Source organism: Scyliorhinus torazame, chromosome 8 (genome assembly GCF_047496885.1).
Source record: "Scyliorhinus torazame isolate Kashiwa2021f chromosome 8, sScyTor2.1, whole genome shotgun sequence".
Classification (NCBI taxonomy): Eukaryota; Metazoa; Chordata; class Chondrichthyes; order Carcharhiniformes; family Scyliorhinidae; genus Scyliorhinus; species Scyliorhinus torazame.
The window spans coordinates 34,030,641-34,053,476 of record NC_092714.1 but is presented as its reverse complement, the minus strand read 5'-3'; the positions used below and the strand labels follow the sequence as shown (position 1 = coordinate 34,053,476).

Genomic DNA, 22,836 nt, shown 5'->3' with positions numbered 1-22,836 from the left:
CTTGATGAGAAAATGGAGACCTGTACATATGCAGGCGGATGAAAAGTGGGCAGAAGTTCATCAAGTAGTATTGCCGGTAGGGTATTGAAAGGAGGTGTTGCGAGTTGCACATAAGGTACCAGTGGGATGTCATTTGGGAATAAGGGAAACTCGAGCTAAAATCCAGAAACATTTTTATTGGCCTGGACTACATAAAGATGTAGTTAAATTTTGTCAATCATGTTAAGTGATAGGGAAACCTCAAGCAATGATAAAACCAGCGTCCTTAATACCACTTCCAGCATTTGAGGAACCTTTTACAAGGGTCCTAATCGATTGTGTAGGACCGCTTCCTAAAACAAAAAGTGGGAATCAATATCTTTTGACTGTAATGGATGTGTCTACTAGGTTTCCAGAGGCCATTCCAGTACGTAATATTACAGCTGAAAGGATTGTGGAGGAGTTACTTAAATTCTTTACTAGATATGGACTACCCACAGAAATTCAATCAAGGAACGAATTTTACTTCAAAGTTATTCAAAGAAGTTATGAATAGCTTAGGAATAAAACAATTTAAATCAACTGCGTACCATCCAGAATCGCAGGGAGCGTTGGAAAGGTGGCATCAGACATTAAAGACAATGTTGAGGGCGTATTGTCAAGATTGTCCAGAGGATTGGGATAAAGGAATCCCATTCGTATTGTTTGCAATTAGGGATGCACCTAATGAGTCTACCAAATTTAGTCCTTTTGAACTAATTTTTGGTCATGGGGTAAGAGGACCATTTAAATTGATTAAGGAAAAATTGGTGGGTAAGAAGTCGGAAATTACACTATTGGATTACGTGTCAAATTTTAGGGAACGATTAAATAGAGCAGATGAATTGGCTGGACAACATTTGAAAGTTGCACAAAATGTGATGAAAGGGGTAGCGGACAAGAAATCCAAAGTTCGTAGTTTTGCCAGTGGGGATAAAGTTTTAGTGTTGTTACCAGTGGTAGGGGAGCCTTTAAAAGCTAGGTTTTGTGGACCGTATCAGATTGAAAGGAAATTAAGTGAGGTGAATTACATGGTTAAAAACACCAGATAGAAGGAAGACTCACTGAGTGTGTCATATGAATATGCTTAAAAGGTACTTTGAAGGGGAAGAAGAGAAAAAGGAGGTTTTAATGATTCTAACTCAAAGTGACGAACCAAATCCAGATAACTGAGAATTTGACATAACTCAAATTAAATTGGAAAATGAGGATGTTCTTAAAAATTGGGATGAATTGTTAAGTTACCTTCCAGAGGAAAAACGAACTGACATGAAAGAGTTATTGATATCACATGGGCAAGTTTATAGAGATAAATTGGGAAGTACTAAAATGGCTATATCTGTTGTCGATATGGGAAATGCTGTTCCTATCAAACAACATCAATATAGACTTAATCCTTTAAAATTGGCACAGGTTAACAGAGAGATTGAGAGTATGCTGAAGAATGGCATAATTGAAGTGGGTTGCAGCCAATGGAGCTCACCCATAGTGATGGTACCTAAACCAGATGGTACCCAACGGTTGTGTGTGGACTATAGAAAGGTGAATGCAGTTACAAGAACGGACTCTTATCCTGTTCTCCATTAGAGAATTGCAAGGGACTCTGTGGTCAGATTGAACTAAATTATCTGATTCTGAAGAGAAATGCCGAGGAGTAGAGGAATGGATGGATCGTGCTTAGACTTTGTTCAAAGAGACTGTCAATCGAGAAGGATTTTGGTTGGAGGAAGAAGAACAAAGAAAAATGGACTATATTATTATACCTGTTTGCGTGTGTTTTTTTTTTTTGTGAAATGTAAAAGTATTTTTACTGTGCATTTCTTAATTGATGGTGCAAAGGTGAAAAATGAAACCATCTTGAAGTTGATGGTTTCTTTTTTTTTTCTTGGGGGGAGGTGTCATGCGAGAATGCCTTTAAGAACTGGATGTTTAAGCAATGTACCTTTACGAAAACTATGATGTCATAGAGTGGGTGGAGCTCAGCTCAGTTCAGCCATTTTGAAGTTGCAGTTAAAAAAGTGCCTGACTGGTTTTGCTGAGAGCAGCTAAAAAGTGCCTGGCTGGTTTTGCTGAGGGCAGTTTAAAAGTAGAAAGCCAGTTTGAGACAGCAGCTCGAGAAGTTCTGGTTTGGAAAAGAGCTGGGTGTGTGTTTTGCAGTGAGCTGGATTTCTGCCATGAAAGACCATCTCTGGATCATTTGGGTGATTTAAAGTAAAGCCTTTAACCTGATGTGATTTTGTGTAAAGGTGTTAAGTCTCTTGGAAGTTTGAAGGAACATTTTAACGAATTATTTACTGTGGCAATATTTTCGGAGTTATCTTTGAAGTAAGGGGTGTTAAGAGATCCAATGTTTATTTAAGATGTTAAGTTGAGTTCATGGAATAAACAGTGTTTTATGTTTAAAAGCCCACGTATCCATAATTGAAATACCACACCTAGGGAACAAGCCGTGTGCTAGGAAAAGCAACAAATACATTAAAGGGGGAGGTTGGTTGAACTCCATGATACATTTTGGGGTTCTGAAAACGCCTCGCCCATAACAATGCAGACTCCACACAGTCACCCAAGGTCAGAACCGAACCTGGGTCCCTGGCACTGTGAGGCAGAAGTGCTAACTCCTCTGCTCCTAGAATGCTGCTCATGCCACTCACACTTGTGGCGAGGTGTGGAAATGAGTTAGGGTCAAAAGTTCCCCTCCATTATTTACCTTCCGTCAGTTCAGGTCTCTGAATTCTCACATCTTGTGGCTTGTGTTTTCTCATTAATGGGGAAAATGCAGCCTCTGTTGAATGTGTGAATTAAATTTAGAATTGTGCATTTTGTGATCTGTAGAAACTATGCTAAAGTAAGCAATGTAAATCTCATGAGGAGAGGCACCAGTAACATGAGAAAAAATAAGATTTTGAGAGAGTTAGAAATGTGTGTAATATGGCCCAGGGTCCCAGGTCCGATTCCCAGCTTGGATCACTGTTTGCGTGGAGTCTGCACATGTCTGCGTGGGTTTCCTCCGGGTACTCCAGTTTCCTCCCACAGTCCAAAGATGTGCAGGTTATGTGGATTGGCCATGTTAAATTGCCCTTTTAAAAAAGTTACATGGTAACGGGGATAGGTTGGAAGTGTGGGCTTAAATGGAGTGCTCTTTCCAGGGGTCGGTGCAGACTCGATGGGCCAAGTGGCCTCCTTCTGCTGTAAATTCTATGAAATTCTATGTATATAATGTTAAAAACAACTTAACGCAAATTGTGCATCCCATTAATTGCTACCTGCATTTCTTTGATACTTGTGCCAAATGTATTTTGTTTCAAGTGAAGTTTTGCCTTTGATGTTAGCAGCCTTTATCTTATTATTTCTCTCTTTATTTTTGGAATCATTTTCAGCTGCTCGCCCCACTTCTTGATATTGTTTACCGCAGTGATGAAAAGGAGAAAGCAGTGCCTCTCATCTCACGGCTGCTGTACTATGTGTTCCCCTATCTGAGAAACCATAGGTAACGAGATGAAATGTTTACACCGTTTACTTCAACCACTTGCCAACTTGAGTGTTGATTGCTCTTGGATCCAGATTTCAGTAAATCAAAATGTATTTTTTGTACAGAATCACAAAGTAAATCAGTATCTTGGTTTCATCCAGTTAGTGAGAAGTCAAACTAATGATATGTGTCCATATTTTATGCACATCTGTGCTTCATTCAGTGTATGGGAACCTGTTTTTCATGTGAGCGAACACGTCAGTTTGTGGACCAGAGTCTGCAGCTGGTGGGGGGAGGTGGGGGAGGGTAAAGGAGTTGGATTTCTTGGTGTAAATCCAGATTCCCCCTGACATGAGCGTAAGGACTAAACTGGACTGAGAGTTCAGTGGAAATTCTGATCCTTGAGATGTGAGATGTTAAACTGAGACCCAGTTTACTTCCTTCAAAAAATGTAACTACTTGTGGGAAGTCGCTGCTGCAGGTTGTCTATTGCATTTCCCATCATAACTTTCCATGTATTCCAGACATTCAGATGTTTTTAGCCGTGTGTCTGTATGAACCATTTGAAATGTTTAATAGCTGGCGCTGAAAATAGTTTAACAAAAGCCGAATACTGCAGATGCTGGAAATCTGAAATAAATAGAGAGCGTGCTGGCAAAGCTGAGCAGGTCTGGCAGCATATGTGGAGAGAGAGAAACAGAGTTAACAAGCAGGATTTACCGAATAACCTCCGCGGATTTACCAAGCAATTCGGTGGCGGTGGAGGCGGCCCGCCAGCGAGATTTCCTGGTCCCACTGTTGTCAACGGGGATTTCCCTTTGACTTCACCCCTTGCCGACGGGAAACCCGTGCGCCGTTGGTAGGATCGGAATATCCCCCTGGCGTGAACAGCCGCTAAATTCCACCCCATGTTAAGTCCTTCTGACTCTTCAGAGCTCTTTTAGAGTCATGAAGACTCTGCGTTAACTCTCGGCAAGCCTGCTGAGTTTTGCCAGCACTTTCATCTTTATTTCGGATTTCCAGCTTCCGCGGCATTTTGCTTTGAGTTTACCGGGAAATAGTTTGTTCATCTCTGGGAGGCATGTCTCTTAATACTGTAATTTTGAAAATGTGATTCCATAGACCTTTAGATCCCACATTCCAACCTCTATTAGTTCTTTGACTGGTAATTCAACATATATTAAAACATCAAAACTTGGAAACACAAAGATTGAAACGTTGACATGCAGTAGGAGATGAATGAATTGGGCAGAGAGCTATTGGAAACGGAACTGTTTGAAGGAAGCTTTTGAAGAAACGAGAGGAGGTTAAAGGCAGTAGGTCTGGGAAAGGAGGGTGCAGTTCTGGTGTTGGAGTAAACCAAACAAGAGCCCATGGTGTTGGCGGTTACTATAATAGCCTGGATAGAGGATTGGCTCACAAACCAAAAAGAGTCAGAATAAATGGATCAGTTTCAGGTCAGCAAACAATAACTATTAGGATGCCATAGGGATCAGTGCGTCGTCTCAACTATTTCCAACCTATATTAATGATGAAGGTATTGAGTGTATTGTAGCTAAATTTTACCTCAGCTGCACAGATGGATGGGATGGCAAGTTGTGAGGAGGACCCAAAGGTCACAATCATCCAGGTCCTGCCGAGGTAGCTTTGACAGTGGGAGTTCACGAGAGGGTGTTGGATTGGTGGGCCAGTGAGTTCTGTAGCCAGTTAAAATGGCTAACTCCTGATTTAGAATGGCTAACTCCCGATTTAAAATGGCGAACGGCAAAGGCTGATGGGAAAGTCAGCCAACAGGACACAAACAAGCAGCTGCGGGTTGAGTGTGTATTTACCTCTGGAATGGCCAGACAAGATCGATACCGGCAACCATCAGCATAACAAAACACCAGCCATCTGCATATTAATGAGCAATCCCCGGGAACAATGAGCAACAGTTAGAAACATAAAGCCAAACCAGACTCTTTGGTGCCAGCAGAAGCCTACACAATGGGAGGTGAACGACCACCTCAGGACCGCCCATCGATCAGGGAACCGCTCCAGCATTGGAGAAAATCGACAGGTACAGGGTCCACCCTGAAAGGCGGGAAGCCCCTGGAGACTATAAGAATCAAGCCCAAGTTCAAATCGCCCCTCTGCTTCTCTTCTGGACCGGGTCACTCAGCAACGCGAACCAACCCTTGACAGTGACCGGTCCAACCATCGCTGATATCTAGTAAGTCTTACTTCAACGCTCGCTACGAGATAGGCGCTCCTAGCTACAAATCTGTACCAACTTCGAATCCCACAGGCTCAGAACCCGAACGAAAGGCCATTCGTTCCCCTGACCTGGTGGGCCTGATCCACGTTAAGTATTGGCCTGTTAGTCGTAGAAGTAGCTTAGACGTAGAATTTATACATGAGTAGTGATTGCTGTGTATAATAAATGTGCTTTGATTTAAATCTTACTAAGCGGTGTATTGGATTATTGATCATTACTCGGACTTGAACCACGTGGCGGTATCAGAAACATACCTGGCGACTCGAGCAAAGGTGATAAAACCGAGCAATTAAACTAAGGCAAAAGTTAGCAAAAGTTCCCATCTCTGGTTGGTCTTGTTGGGGATAAGCGGGAGGAGCGGAGCAGCCTGATGACCACTTTACATTATCCCAATATCCAATTGTGGGCAGCTTGGGGATGCGGCAATGATCTTCCCTGCAGTGGTCGCTGTGGTCAGAGCCTGGCATGCCTGAGGTGGCGTGCTGGTGGCTGGCCAAGGGGCCCATGAGGCCTCCTGCCCCCCAACAGTCTGCAGGACTCCATAGTGAGCAGCTGTGCCCATAAGCCATCCTTGGAGGGGTTTTCCTCACCAGTGGTGAAATTGGGACATCTTCAGAGTGTCTCGAGGAGGAATGCTCAATAAAATGAGGAACTCTCACCAAGCTCCTTTTACAATGGCAGCACCCATCTGGAAATGATCCTGTCCTGTGATTATTTTTCAAATGTTTCAGGTTCTGCCTAAAGGATATGGGTAGATTGTGAGTGGGCAAAAAATTAGCAGATGGAATATAATGTGGAAAAATCAGGCTATCCACTGGTAAGAATAGATAAGCAGAATACCATTTAAATGGTGAGGGATTTCACAATGATGCAGATTGGGGTATCTTCATACATTAATCACAGAAGGTTAGCATGCAGGTACAGCAAGTAATTCGGAAAATAAATGGGACGTTGGACTTTATTGCAAGAGGGATAGAGTATACAAATTGGACAAGTCTTGCTACATTTTTACAGGGCATTAATGAGGCCTCCACTAGAGTGCTGCATATAATTTGGTCCCTTAAAAAGGATATACTTGCATTGATGGCTGTTCAGTGAAGGTTGACACGGTTGATTTCTGTGTTGAAGGGCGGCCCTTTATGAGGAAAGGTTAAGTTGGGCCTATATTCAGTGAAGTTTAGAAGAATGGGAAATGATTTTATTGAGCATATGAGATCCTGAGGGGGCTTTACAGGGTGGATGCTGTGAGGATATTTTCCCTCGTGGGGAATCTCGAACTAGGGGATACAGTTGCCGAATGGGGGGGATCTCCTATTTGAAGCAAAGAAGAGGAAATGCTTCCTAGAGGATTGTGAATCTTTGGAAATCTTTACCCCAGAGAGCAGTGGACATACTGAATATATTCAAGGCTGAGATTGACAGATTTTTGAACTACTGGGGAGTCCAGGGTTATGGGGAACAGGCAGTAAAGTGGTGTAAAGATCATGATCCGATTGGCTGTGATCCTATTCAGTGATGGAACAGGCTCCGATTGTGCAGCCGACTCTTCCGACTGTTCCTGTTTATTATATCCTTGTCTGTAGGATTCTTTGATTCACTGATTTGTGGATCCAAGCAGAATAATAGCCAGACAATACATACACAATGGAAGTTAAACTAAACTAAATAATTTATTATTATTCCAATAATAAACACAAAGCATAAAAATCTGTTCCTCAAAGAGTTCAGCTTCAAGGTTTATTGAAGTGATCTTTTTAGATCGATCTTTTACTGCTGGTTTACCAAGACATGACCACGCTCTTGTGGACCATAACATACTGCTCACTCATTTTGACCCCCAAAAAGGATCAGAAAACATTTGTCGAGTATGAATGCTTTTCATATTGTATTATGTGTCTTTTTAGCAATGTCATCAGACTTTGATTAGCTATCTCAGGATTTTGGCCAGGGACAACTCTGTTTACTCTGTATCCCTGCTTGTGGATTCTCTTGAGATGACAAGACACATTGCCAGCAAATTCATTTTGGGTTGGGTTTTTTTAAGAAACAGGAAATGCTCAGGTCATGCAGCATCTGTGGAGAGAAAACAGTTACTAGTTCAGATTGACTTCAGTTGAAATTTTGACAGTTCTTATGCAGTCCTGTGTTTGCAAAGCTCAAAACATGTTTAAGTAAAGCCTGGTTCTTGGGCAGCAGAAAAACACTTTAGTTTTAGTGGCACTGAATTAGCTGTTTTGCTTAAACCATGTGATGGCTTTGTTAGACGTTTGAGGTAATTAAGGAAAACTTTCTCCTCGCTAGGTGTTCCTTACGTGGAGGCAATTAAGTAATTGGAGTCAGAGTGCAAGTTATTTCTCTTTCTCTCTTCCAAATGTTATGGGCCAGGGTTTAGAGAACCCCAAAGTGTATCATGGAGTTCACCTGACCCACAACTTTTAATAGATTGTGGTATGGGGAGCACATGGCCCACTCTACAGGTGTGGTACAGCAGAAATGGAAAAGTATTTTTTTAAAGCGTAACGATGTTTATTCTATGAACTCAAATTAACCTTTTTAAAACATACAGTGAACATCTTAGCAACCATTAATTCAAATACAACCCCCAAAGAACACAACACTAAGTAATGCTTGCGCTGTCCTTTTAACATCCAGAAGACTTACAAAAAACATAACCTTTAACAGAAACACATCAGGTTTACATTCACTCCTGAGAGCATTTATAATTCTGAATTCACCAAATGATCAAGAGATGGTCTTTTCATGGCAGAGAGAACAACAGTACACCTGCTTTGTCTGGCTTCAGCTCCAACACAGAAAACGAAACCAAAAAGACACACACACCCAAGCTCTTCTCAAAGTGAAACTAAAAAGCAGAGCCAGAGCTCAGCTCCACCCACACTCTGACATCACTGCAGTAACATGAGCAGCCAAACATTTCTCAAAGCGACATTCTCATGACACAAGTGTCTGGCTTTAGATAACACCACAGGATGTTGTACTTTTTAAAGATTATTTTGAGTTGAAATTATATTTTTTGGTTAGTTTTGCTTTAAAGGTATCGTTTTTAAAATAAAAAGGAAACTTATTATTCAGGGCCATTATCTGTAATGACTCGAAATGTTTTGACCTTGATGCATTTTTAAGTGCTTTGTACAAGAATGTAGAGCGTGTGCATATTTCCCTTTTTGAAGTTAATGTACATATTTTGGTTTATCTGTGAAGATGTTCTTAACTTTTGGTGTAGAGATTGTATTCCTAACTATTGCGATTTTTCTTTAGATAATACTGAAATTGTCTTTTATTTCCTCTCAGTGGGTACAACATCCCCAGTTTTCGTGCCAGTGCTCAGTTACTGAGCAGTTTAAGTGGCTATGCCTACACCAAGAGGGCATGGAAAAAGGAAGCCTTTGATCTCTTCATGGACCCTCTCTTTTTCCAGATGGACTCCTCTTGTATTAACCAGTAGGAAAATAACTTTTTTATGTGTAGTAAACCAGGCTCTTATACTGGTTATTGAAAATGGGCTTGTAAATTTTAATCCGTGTCTTTAAAGTTTTGCCAACGCACTACCCGCTATGCATCCTGGTGCTTACAGAAAGTGAACATATTACAACAATTACTGTAGGCAAGACCAAAGTTTTAGCAAATCTGAATTATTATGAGAGCAGTTTCCAAAGTAGATGTCAAATTACTTGCCTTTGATATAGAGTTCATAAAATAAAGTACCAGGATGAGGGATGTCCCAACTTAATTCGGTCTACTCTTGCTATAGTCCACATTTGTTTTCTAAGCACATGTTGAAGAACAAGATGCTATTAAGGATTGATGGTGGAATTTGAATAGATAAAAGAATTCAAGAAATAATTTGCATTCGCACAACTACATTGCGAATCTGCAGAATTTCATCACTTCGAACGCAGTCAAGTAATTTGAAGAGCATCCACCCCCTTCAACACTTGCTGCCCCCATTCACCCTCTTCACCGCTCGCTGCCCCCATCCACCCCCTTCAACACACGCTGCCCCCATCCACCAGTAACACATAGCGACAGCAGTGTGTACCATCTATATACAAGATTTACAGCAGCAACTCATTAAGGCACCTTCGCAGCACCTCCCAAACCCATGATCTCTACGATCGGGAACACCATCACCTGGAGGTTCCTCTCCAAGTATACACCATCCTGACTTGAAACTATACTGCAGTTCTTTCGATGTTGCTGGGTCAGATTTCGGGGCTCCCTTCTTAATAACACTCTGGGTGTAAGTTCACCAAATGGACTGCAGCGGTTCAAATGGGCTCACCGCTGCCTTCTGGAGGGTAATTGGGGATGGCCAACAAATGCTGGCCTAGTCAATGACACCAACATCCTGTGAAAGAATTGTTTTCAAAAGTCACTATTGTAGTATAGAGAAATATGGGGCAATTTTCATACAACAAAGCTACACAAACAAGAACTCAAAAAATGTTTCTTGGTGATGGTGTTCGAAGGACAAATGTTCACCCGGGCACAGGGAGCACTCCCCATTCTTTTGAATAGTGGCAGCCACGTGGGTAGATGAAGCTTTGGCTTAATGTTTAATCTCAAAGATGGCACTCCTAACAGTGTAGCAATCTCCCAAGAGCTCCAATGAAGCATTAGCCTAGATGGTGTGTTCTAGTTGGACTGGAACCCACAATCATGACTCAGCAGCAAGGATATGACCACCTGAGCCAAGTTGCCTCAAACAGGTGGTGCTATTTGAACTTGGCAATATTTTTAAAAATACATTGTGTCGATTTGCTGCATGCACGTGCCGTTATATGTATCTAAATAAACTTTGTGATTTCACCAACGGTAGCAAGCAACACCAATGTCCTGTGGGTGGGGGAAGAGTGATTCTTAAAACATGTTTCTGTTTTCCCAGTTGGAAGTCCATAATTGACCATCTTTTGACACATGAGAAAACAATGTTCAAAGACTTGATGAGTAAGTCCCGTTTATTATGCTTATCTGTCGACTTGAAAATTCAATTAATTTTTTTTTTGAAAGGACAGACTATTGTGATAATTGTACAATTCAATCAAAATTTACCCACAGTTTTGCAACTTAAATGTGAATCTGTTTATTGGCTAGATTTTGGGGAAGAGTAATTATTATCTCTTTATAAGCATGATTTAAAATAAACATTGTTGGACCTAATGTGAAAAGTTGTTGAAAGCATTCTGTCCATAATGGATACCGAATTGTTTAATATTCATATTTATTGTTCAGTTGCCTTTTTCGGCTCTGCATTTGGCGAGGGAATAATTAGAATAGTAGGGCACTGAAGGCCATTTGGGATGTTGAGTTCTGCACTTTGCCACCCCTGCTGCTCTTTCCTCAGACAGCGGGCACTGTTTTTCTTTTCACACGTGGAACAAAATCATATAACAGCTATCTTAAAGCTATCACCAGAAATTGTAGTGTCGAGTTCCACTCGTGCCCTGACAACAGCCAGTTCCACCACTTCCCTTGCTCGTCTTCCCTGCTTGTCCAAAATCCAATATTGGCTAAACACGGGAGAGACCAAAGCCATATTTTCCACTCACCCCACCCTGACAACTCTGCTGTATTCTCCTTTGTGTCTCTACTTGCAGGTGAATTTTATTACACTTGTCTCCTGTATCGGAGTCTCTGCAATCATCACAGTCAGCTGAAACATATTATTAGCTATTTCACAATATTCCGGCCTAAGCCTGCATTTCTTCAATTTTCATGCAGTTTCAAATTTATTTTAAGAATCTTAGCAACAGTATCTGGTATTCTCTCCCGATATTTTTCCCTCTCATTTTAAAGTGCCCCTTTACACCTACCTCATTTACTCCCAATAACATTTCCAGACTTCTTTCTGAAGAAGAAGAATCTGCAGAGTTATGGGGAGAATGGTACAAAGTAAAATGCTCATTCAGAGAGTTGGTGCAAACATGATGGGTCGAATGGTGGCCTCCTGCCCTGTAACAATTAACAGTGGGCTTGAGTTTCGCGGGGTTATGCTGCAACTGTACATGACCCTGGTGAGACCACATTTGGAGTATTGTGCGCAGTTCTGGTCACCTCACTATAGGAAAGATGTGGAAGCATTGGAAAGGGTGCAAAGGAGATTTACCAGGATGCTGCCTAGTTTGCAGGATAGGTCTTATGAGGAAAGGTTGAGGGAGCTAGGGCTCCCTTTGGAGCGGAGGAGGATGAGAGGCGACTTAATAGAGGTTTATAAGATGATGAGGGGGATAGATAGAGTGGACGTTCAGAGACTATTTCCTCGGGTGGATGTAGCTGTTACAAGACGGCATAACTATAAGATTCAGGGTGGGAGATATAGGAGGGATGTCCGAGGTAGGTTCTTTACTCAGAGAGTGGTTCGGGTGTGGAATGGACTGCCTGCTGTGATAGTGGAGTCGGACACTTTAGGAACTTTCGAGCGATTATTGGATAGGCACATGGAGCACACCAGAATGACAGGGAGTGGGATAGCTTGATCTTGGTTTCGGACAATGCTCGGCATAACATCGAGGGCCGAAGGGCCTGTTCTGTGCTGTACTGTTCTATGTTCTATGTTCTATGTACTCAAACTACTTAATTCTGAGTTGGATTGGGCTGTGTGTTAATGGTGACTATGGGTGATCCCTAATTCCTTTTTGTCATTTGTTTGTGTGAACATGCGGGCTAATGTTTGGGGTTTGGTGAGAGGATGGGATCGTAGTTATTGATATGGAGATTGACCTATTTGTTACTGATTATTGTTTTTTGCTGGTGGGTGTAAATTTGGGAGAAAGGGAAAAAGGAGAATTAAAAAAAAAAATTTACAAAAACAAAAGTAGTTGTAATCAGCACTGCTGAAGTACTCAGCTCCCTGACATTCACCAGAAATAATTGTCCAGCACTATCTGATATCGTTCTCCTTGTCTCCATGTCAAACTTTGTCTGATTCCACATTTGAGAAGCCCACTGGGACATTTTTCTGCTATACATGTGCAATCTGCCCACTGGGACATGTTTCTGCTATACAAGTTTGCTATACTTTGGTTTGTGCAAAGGTTTTGCAAGTAAAAAGGTTTTAACAAATTCTACTTTGTTTCATGTAGAAGATTGAGACGGTTCTATACCGACCAACCTTATCACAGTTGATGTTGGCCTTTTTGTTTTTAGATATTTTCTTCCCAGGATATTTCAGATACATTCAGATTGGAATTGTTTGGGTGAGAACGTAGAACAGTACACCCGGTAATGGACTAGAATAGAAGAGGTTAATCAGGACGGCAGCTAAGATTGTGCAGCAAGGCAGAAGGACTTGATGCAGTTTATTGGTACATAGAGTTACCAACTATGATTAAATATTTTCCTGGAGGTTTCATCACATAACTTGCCTCCATGCTCCAGTCATTAGTTGTTAACTGCCTTTATATGCCAATTGGAAAGCAAATATACTCAATACCCAATTGGGCTATGCTTAGAAGCTCCAGGCCAATTCTAGATCGTTGGCAACTCCATAACCCTGCTAATGATTCATTACATTTTAAATCATGTCAATCCTGAACTCTTATCTGTTAGGTATGATTGACTAATCTCTAAACTACAGTGTCTGAAGACATTCACATTTGTGTATGAATGTGTAGCATGGTATTCTGATGAAAAGCTGATGATCAGTGGTGCAAACATGTCTGTTTGCAGCCACAGCAAGGGAACATGAGGTAGAATTTTAAGGATGGCGAGCGATTGGCACCTAATACACAGTCTCTAGAACCCCCACTGTCATTTAATGCTTACTTGAGCTTACTTGATTGGCAGTGGGTGGGACTTCCGACCACCCTTGAAGGAAGTCCCATCCGTGAGAACTGTTGGCCAGTCACGTTAGTGAACAGCCCTTCTACCTGGCCAGGCACAGCACTGCAGTGGCTAGAAGCGGTTCTGCAGCGCACTGCCTGAGACTAAGTCCGAGGACCTTCAAAAAGGTAAGTCCTGGTGGTCCCGGGGAAGGGAGGGTAGAGAGCATGCAGGGCAGTTGGAAGGGGGAGCAATCGTGCTGTTAGCGGTGAGGCGGTTACAGAGCTCCAACGACACAGGATGGAGGGCACCCCAACTCTGAGGGGGCCTTCAGAGCAAGATACCGCCCCCCACCTTCCCACCCGAGTTGGGCAAAAGGTTTACTGTCACTTTCCCACCATACTTGCACCTGCTCCCGCCAACCTAAAAATTGAGACTTGGTAGGAAAGGCCATTTAAGAGCCTTAGTAGGTGAATGGGCGGGATCCCCACCTGAGGCCCTGTCTGCCCAAGTGTGAAATTGGATCTGGGTTTAGGTGGGTGGGTTCCCAGGGAAAATCACCCCCTTCAATTTTATGCTCCCTGTGTCACCACCTCAGAACCCGCCTTGGGTGGAGCGTAAAATTCTGCCCGTGGTGTCAGTTAATATAGAAAGCATTTTGGGGAGCGATTGCAAATACTGGTGCCAAATAGCTCCGTAGCTGCATATGGACAGATATGAGGGTTGTCAGGTTCCCAGTGATAAATGGCTGATCAGCTCCACAAAAGAATGTGCTGGATGATAAGATGTTCGTTCAAGGACTCTCTTGTTAATCCTGCAGAGAGAAACATCTGTTGTCACCCTTTAATCAGGGAGCGGAAGCACAAACTGCAAATATATAGCTGGTGCGAGATGCTAATTGGATATTGTCACCAGGCGTAAAAGGGATGTTAATGAATCAGCAGCCCAGTTAACACCTCGTCCAATGGGAAAGAACCCTGGTGTTGGGATCCTAAAAAATAAATACTCCCTGCCCCTAAGCCCCATACAAATACTGCTCCATTCCACCAGTCATCTATTGGGTTGTTAAATTGTGCAGTTGGCCACAAGGGTGTGCAGTATTAATGACTGCTGCCCATGAAGAAGTCTTACAATGGCAGGTTAAAGTCCAACAGGTTTGTTTGGAATCACTGGCTTTCGGAGTTTCCCTCTGCAGAGAGAGTCCTTGAAAGAACATCTTATCATCCAGCACATTCTTTTATGGAGCTGATTGGGGTGCCCTCTATCCTGGGAAATCGGGATGAAGGAGATACGCTACGAAAGCTAGTGATTGGACTTTAACCTGGTGTTGCAAGTCTTCTTATCTGCCCACCCCAGTCCATCGCTGGCATCTCCACATCATTGCTGCCCACAAGGCCTTTTTACACCATACTCTTTTGAAGATTCCGTCCAATTGGACAGTTGGGAATCCAAGCATTGATCTGCCAAATATATTTATTTTCACATCAAGATAAAGATTTAATTGGCAATGTTAATTACATCATAATTGCACATTACTAAATACTTCTATCCCTTGTTTTCTTATGCAAATTGTTGCTTTTTAAAATTCATTCCTGAGATGGAAGCTTCACTGGCAAAGCCAGCATTTATTGGCCAACTCTAATTGTCCTTCAACTCTTGAAAAGCAAGTGGGTGTTCGTCACGTACCTGGCAGATGAATTCAACATAGACAAATGTAGTCAAGATTGTTTGACTGAACTAATTGTTCAACCCTGACACCAAGTAATTTATAGCAATGGTCTTTATTTGAACAAAAGCAAGAAAGAATCCACAAAAATATTGAAATCATTTTCAGAAAACAAAGAATCATTTTACCCCCTTTTGGGTGGAGACCGTAATTCCGCTGTAATTCCCAGGCTTTCTCTTCCTGTCTGGTTCCTTCACCTATCCCCACTCCTCTGACTCTTGAGATGGCTACTGAATCACTGAACATTCTTGCTCACCCATTGCCATTTCGCACTCACCAAGATTATTACAGCCCATCCAATTTCACCTGTCTGTCCTTCTGTCTTTTCCTTGAGCCAGTAAGAATAAAGGACAGCTACTGATAGAAAGCTCCACCCCTGTTTGTGACATCGCCGAACAAGACTAGGAATTAAACCACAAAAATATTGTTATTCACAGTCTCGTGTCCCGTCATGTTCCTGTTTTCTTTGGTCCACAGCACTTGTTACAATAGGGCTACGCCTTAATACTGCTTTGGAAGTTGAGCAGTCGTAGTTCCCCTTTTCTGGGATGTCCGTCTTTAGAGACTCATTCATGCGCGTCTTTTTGGGCAGGTTCATTTGTGGTATTTCTTGCTTGATGTGGGCAGTTAAAAAGGCCATTAAGGTACAAACAAAGGACTGTACTTGACCTCCAGTAATGTGCTTCCAATAATTCACAAACTCAACATTATTAGACCCATAAAATGTATCCTTTTATACAGTTATATTTTGGTCTTTATAGATTTAAATATAGATGCAAGAAGGTTAATGAGCTTTCTGCCAATTCAGGAATAAATTTAATTTATCTTCCACCACGCACCCGCTTCCCCAAACGTTCAGAACAATGGATTACAAAGTCTGTAATTTGCGATAGATCGCATTGTTTCTATTCTGGTCTTTGCCTTTACTAAATGAATCTATTTTCCCTTTCAGGCATGCAGAGCAGTTCATTAAAACTATTTCCTAATTATGAGCAAAAAGCAATGCTGGTAAAGCGGCAAGCATTTGCAATCTTCAGCGGCGAACTTGATCAGTATCATCTGTATCTCCCACTCATACAAGGTGATGAATACACTTTGAAAGAATGTTTGCTCAAACTTGAGAGTGGTGAAATGTGATGGCAACCAATTTGGTGTGTGAGGGCATATTTTGTTATGTATTTAAATTTGGGCAGTTAAAAAAGAGGAGTTCCGAGAGTCATGCTGGACTCAAAACATAAATTCTGCTTCTCTCACCGCAGATGCTGCCAGGCATGGGTTTTTCCAGCACTCTTTGTTTTGTTGTAAATTTTGACATTTTTAATATTCTGTTAATATAGCACTTAAAACAAAAAAACATTGACAATAGGGGCTGCCTTAATGTTCTTGGACTTGAGGCCACTAACCACTGTTGGGAAATATGACGCAGAAACAGGAGTAGGCCATTTAGCCTCTCAAGTCTTGTTTTGGCACTAGGTGCGATCTTTGCTAATCTGCAACCTAACTCCATACACGCACCGTTTGTCTATCCTTTATATCTTTTATGAACAACAATATGTCGATCTCAGCTTTAAAATTAGCAATTGATCCAGCCGTGAAATTGCTGTTGTGATGGAGAGCTCCAAACTCCTATTATCCTTTGCATGAAAGATTGTTTCCTAATTTAGTCCCTGAAAGGCCTGGTTCTAACTTTTAGGCTATGGCCCCAGCCTAAGACTCCTCAGACAGCGGAAATAGTTTCTCTCTTCTCCACAGTTCGGTAACTCTTGCTGGAAATAATGCACCTATGGGTGTTGGGTGAGAACTGTGTCTGGCTATAATGCCCACCATGGTCGAGTATCCTGTTGAAACAGGCTGGCTTGAGCTTGAATGTGGAAATTACTGGTTCGGGTGGGATTTTCCAGCCTTTCCCACCAGTGGAATCTCCCAGTCCGGGTTGTATAATGACTTGCCATGGGATGCTGTCGAACATTGAGAGGGTATGGGGGAGCTGGTAGGATAAAATAATTGCTCATTCTGCACGCTCAACAGTGAAGAAGTGCATAAAAGAGACCGTCTCCGAATGATGGTCAATCTTGTACAAGGGGTGGGGGAGGGTGTAGAACTTGAGGTGATTAAAGATCATCCCAGTAGTTTGTTAAAGTCACTTAAATGGGTCAAGGTTACACCTAGGGAAATGGGGCAAATAGTGAAGGTGCAATTTAAATTATTTTGTCAAAGTGACGATTGTCGAGGTGCTGGTGGATGGAATTGCAATGGTCGTTCAGCTCTTTGGACTGCTGAGCTTCTGGAACAGTAAATGTTGAAATCCGAGAAAACAATAGGGAAATAGATCAGGGTGATATTTTGGGCAAACAGCAAAGCTTTTGTTTTTGGAAATTCCTCATGTTGGAAAACAGAATACTTGATTAGGTTATTGATAGAAATTAACTTTTCTAGTCTGCTATAACCATGAGAGTAAGGGGAGATGATAGAGGTAAAAGGGTTAAATGAGAACTCATTAAGAATAATTAACTATAATGATATTAATCATTACGTGAGTGCAACAATAGCTTGGAATCCACTAAGGGTTAATCCAGATCATACACTTTAGTTTCTTTAATTTCTTAGGTTTGAATTAGCTAGTTGCTTGAGGCTACAAGGTCAGTGACGTCAACTAGCTAAAAGGTCCCATTGTTGTACAGTACGAGTAGTTCCATTTCTATGATAACAGCCAGTCTAGGGTGATAATGCCTTAACGAAAACTTGTGTTTCTCTAATTAATGTTAGATGCAGGTGTGGATAATTTGGAAAATTGGCAAGCGATGGAATGGGAAATTTGTACCGATACATTTAAATACATGTATCTCTTAAATTGATGGACAGCCATTTTGGCTGAATTGAGTAAATTATAAATTAGTTAAAGCCAATCAGAAGTAAAAAGAAGGCTAGATCTTAAGATAATAATCTCCTTAAGAATCACTTACCGGGATGGAAAAACTCATCCTGGGATCACCCATCTGTATTTCTGAAACCTATTTCCTTTGTTGCTTGCTTTTGCTAATCGCCATCTTTCTTTCTTTTGTTTAAATCACTTAGTTATTTTATTCAGTCTATTATGATTTGAAGAATTACTACAATCTGTAATTGAATGAAAACTCAACTGCTGTATTCGCTAAAGACAGTCAATCTGACTAGCTTGCTGCAGAGCTCGTTGGAAACTTTCTAAATTTTGTATTGAAAATTAGTTTACCAGTGGCACAGCTGACAAATAAAGTACAAGTGAACTTTGCCAAAAAGCACAGACTTGACCTCTGTTATTTGGGAACTGAGACGGGATAACGGATATCCAGGGTCCCGAATAGACACACAGATCCATCAGTTATTTTACCTCTAATTAGCCCTGATCCTCTCAATGACCCCACTGGATTACATCCGTGTAAAGGGTAAGTAACCTATAGGTGGAACAGGCACCTAAACATAGTTCCCTCACGAACATCAGGCTACATAACGAGTCTACAATTGAAATGGGGTTCCTCACGTATGGCCATTTATCATCTGATAGATTGAACATCAATAATGGGTCTGCATCAGTTACTTAAAAAAAAATTAAATGGTTTTGTTGTTTTCCAATTGACAGTTAACTTTTTATAACCAGTCAGTTTTATTGTACCTGTAAGATATATTTGAGACCAGAAACCAAATTTTTAAATCCTCAAGACTACTGACCATTCACTAAGTGTTCAAAGTAGTTGTCTTACACAGCACACTGAACATTTGGTAATCTAGGGATCATTTTCTCAGTGGACAGTAAGAGAGCTTTATGAAGACATTTGACTGGGAAGGTGTGTTAAGGGTGAGGGAAGGCGTAAAATGTTCTTTGTTTAGTGTTGTACTGCTTTGTATGCAAGATAACAGCATTGGAATAGTTGGATTTATGCATTCCATCCTAACTTTCAATATAATCTGACATATATGTAACCCTTTTAATGTGGAGGAATCAAAGTTGTTGGGGGTAGATGGAAATGTGGAATTAGAAATACAAACCGATCAGCCATTATCTTATTTGACAGAAATCTTTGGATCCTTGACAGAAATCTTTGGATCCTCGCTGTCTTCAGGGGATGTCCCGGAGGACTGGAGAATAGCCAATGTTGTTCCTCTGTTTAAGAAGGGTAGCAAGGATAATCCCGGGAACTACAGGCCGGTGAGCCTTACTTCAGTGGTAGGGAAATTACTGGAGAGAATTCTTCGAGACAGGATCTACTCCCATTTGGAAGCAAATGGACGTATTAGTGAGAGGCAGCATGGTTTTGTGAAGGGGAGGTCATGTCTCACTAACTTGATAGAGTTTTTCGAGGAGGTCACTAAGATGATTGATGCAGGTAGGGCAGTAGATGTTGTCTATATGGACTTCAGTAAGGCCTTTGACAAGGTCCCTCATGGTAGACTAGTACAAAAGGTGAAGTCACACTGGATCAGGGGTGAGCTGGCAAGGTGGATACAGAACTGGCTAGGCCATAGAAGGCAGAGAGTAGCAATGGAGGGATGCTTTTCTAATTGGAGAGCTGTGACCAGTGGTGTTCCACAGGGATCAGTGCTGGGACCTTTGCTCTTTGTAGTATATATAAATGATTTGGAGGAAAATGTAACTGGTCTGATTAGTAAGTTTGCAGACGACACAAAGGTTGGTGGAATTGCGGATAGCGATAAGGACTGTCGGAGGATACAGCAGGATTTAGATTGTCTGGAGACTTGGGCGGAGAGATGGCAGATGGAGTTTAATCCGGACAAATGTGAGGTAATGCATTTTGGAAGGGCTAATGCAGGTAGGGAATATACAGTGAATGGTAGAACCCTCAAGAGTATTGAAAGTCAAAGAGATATCTAGCTGTACAGGTCCACAGGTCATTGAAAGGGGCAACACAGGTGGAGAAGGTAGTCAAGAAGGCATACGGCATGCTTGCCTTCATTGGCCGGGGCATTGAGTATAAGAATTGGCAAGTCATGTTGCAGCTGTATAGAACCTTAGTTAGGCCACACTTGGAGTATAGTGTTCAATTCTGGTCGCCACACTACCAGAAGGATGTGGAGGCTTTAGAGAGGGTGCAGAAGAGATTTACCAGAATGTTGCCTGGTATGGAGGGCATTAGCTATGAGGAGCGATTGAATAAACTCGGTTTGTTCTCACTGGAACGAAGGAGGTTGAGGGGCGACCTGATAGAGGTATACAAAATTATGAGGGGCATAGACAGAGTGGATAGTCAGAGGCTTTTCCCCAGGGTAGAGGGGTCAATTACTAGGGGGCATTGGTTTAAGGTGAGAGGGGCAAGGTTTAGAGTAGATGTACGAGGCAAGTTTTTTACGCAGAGGGTAGTGGGTGCCTGGAACTCGCTACCGGCGGAGGTGGTGGAAGCAGGGACGATAGGGACATTTAAGGGGCATCTTGACAAATATATGAATAGGATGGGAATAGAAGGATACGGACCCAGGAAGTGTAGAAGATTGTAGTTTAGTCGGGCAGCATGGTCGGCACGGGCTTGGAGGGCCGAAGGGCCTGTTCCTGTGCTGTACATTTCTTTGTTCTTTGTTCTTTGTATTGAATGAGGAAGTGGGCTTGAGGGGCCGAGTGGCCTACTTGTGCACCTCTTTTGTATGTTCATAGGAAGGGGGTGAGTTATGAGCTAGAACGGTACAGGATAAAGCCAGCAAAGTTTTAGATTCAGCTGACATTAGCAAATGGGGGACTGGTCACAGTAACATTGGAATAGACGAATACGGAGGTCGCCGAAACATTGTTGACTATTTCAGCAGCAGAGATGGATTATGGTAGGTGTAGAAGTGAACGGTGTTATGAAGATTGCAGTAGACACTATTTGTAGTGGTGGCATTATGTGGTTGGAAACTAGTTTGACTTGGCCACTAAGGTTGTGGAATTGTTTATAGTGGCTGAAGGATTGGCAAGTGTACTCAGTTGATGATTGGAGACAATGATGATGGTTTTATTCTAGCTTTTATTTAGCTGGAGAAAATTGAATTCATCGATGACTGGATGTCAGGAGCAATCCAACAGCTCAGAGCCACTGAAGGGTTGAAAGAGGTGGTGGGGAAATAGAGCTGGGTGCCTTCAGTGAACATGTCGACGCGGTCTTGTGGCTGTAAATAATGTTGCCATGGGTCACCTTTTGTAGATGAATGGAACTGAAAATAGATTCCCGGTCAAAGAGAAGCCATTGGTAGAGATCCTCCTGACTACAGTTGAATTGATGAGTGCATGATTCACTGTAAGACCATGACTAATATTTCATCATCCTGTTTATTTTTAGAGCGCATGACAGAAACTCTTCGTGTGGGAATGTCATCAGTTGTTACGGCCCAAATGTTTCTGACCTTCAGAGTGTTGCTGATGAGAATATCTCCCCAACATCTGACTTCTCTCTGGCCTATCATGGTGACTGAGCTGGTAAGAGAAAGTTAGTCCAATAGCTTGGGCTTGAATAACTGCTGTATCACATTGGTGGCTATATCCCCAAGTGTGAGATATATTCAGTGGTGGTTAACTGATGGAATGTCAAAATGTATTTCTTTCTTGCATCTAAATTTGTGGCTGATTCTGAAAGAAGCAGTGAACGTCGACGTGTAATGCAAAACTATTCCATTTCCTTACAAAAGCAAAATGCTGTGGATGCTATAAATCTGAAATAAAATCAAAATAATGGTGGAAATACTCGGCAGGGCAGGCAGCATCTGTAAGAGAGAAACAGAGTTAACGTCTCAGGGTCGGAATGACCTCTTCGGAATTGCAGTCTGCCTGACTGAGTATTTCCTGAATTTTTGTTTTAATTACATTTCCTTACTATAGTAATAAACTTTGGGGTAATTTACAGTCTTAAGTAAAATTACAGAGGAAAACCCTCGAGAATCTATTAGAATAAAGCTTGCTTAAAAATATATTACAGTAAGAAGTCTTACAACACCAGGTTAAAGTCCAACAGGTTTGTTTCAAATCCCTAGCTTTCGGAGCACTGCTCCTTCCTCATTCACCCTCATCCAGCTAAGAAGGTTGTGCAGTGCTGGTCCGAGGAGACCGAAGAGCTCTTGCGTGACTGCTTAGAGACAGTGGACTGGTCCATATTTAAGAACTCAGCGACCAACTTAAATGAGTATGCCACCACCGTCACAGACTTCATCAGCAAATGTGTGGACGACTGCGTGCCAAAGAAAGCAGTACGTGCGTTCCCCAACCGGAAACCATGGCTCAATCGCGAGATTGACTCCCTACTGAAGGACAGATCTGAGGCGTTCAAGGCAGACTACCCTGACCTATACCAAAAATCCAGGTACAACCTCCGCAAAGCCATCAGAGATGCCAAGAGAGAATATCAAACCAAGCTAGAGTCACAGACCGACTCTCGGCGGTTGTGGCAAGGACTAAACAACATAACGGGCTACAAAGCAAAGCCGAACAGCATCTCTGGGGGCAGCCGATGAACTCAATGCATTCTATGCTCGGTTCGAGCAGGTAACCAACAATCCGCTGTCGAGTGCCCCAGCAGCCCATAATTCACCCATACCCACCATCACAGCTTCCGAAGTCAGATTGGCCTT

General features: G+C 42.1%; 1 protein-coding gene across 3 annotated transcripts in view; it reads left to right on the top strand.

Annotated features, from left to right (window-relative positions):
- dop1b (DOP1 leucine zipper like protein B) overlaps positions 1 to 22,836 on the top strand; it is a 176,303-nt gene that overhangs the window by 138,187 nt on the left and 15,280 nt on the right. For all 3 annotated transcript variants that reach the window (XM_072513343.1, XM_072513341.1, XM_072513342.1), the window contains exons 29-33: positions 3,396 to 3,505; positions 9,057 to 9,206; positions 10,651 to 10,712; positions 16,205 to 16,333; positions 21,555 to 21,691. In XM_072513343.1, the coding sequence (XP_072369444.1) occupies positions 3,396 to 3,505; positions 9,057 to 9,206; positions 10,651 to 10,712; positions 16,205 to 16,333; positions 21,555 to 21,691 (588 nt within the window). The remainder of the gene's footprint in view (positions 1 to 3,395; positions 3,506 to 9,056; positions 9,207 to 10,650; positions 10,713 to 16,204; positions 16,334 to 21,554; positions 21,692 to 22,836) is intronic.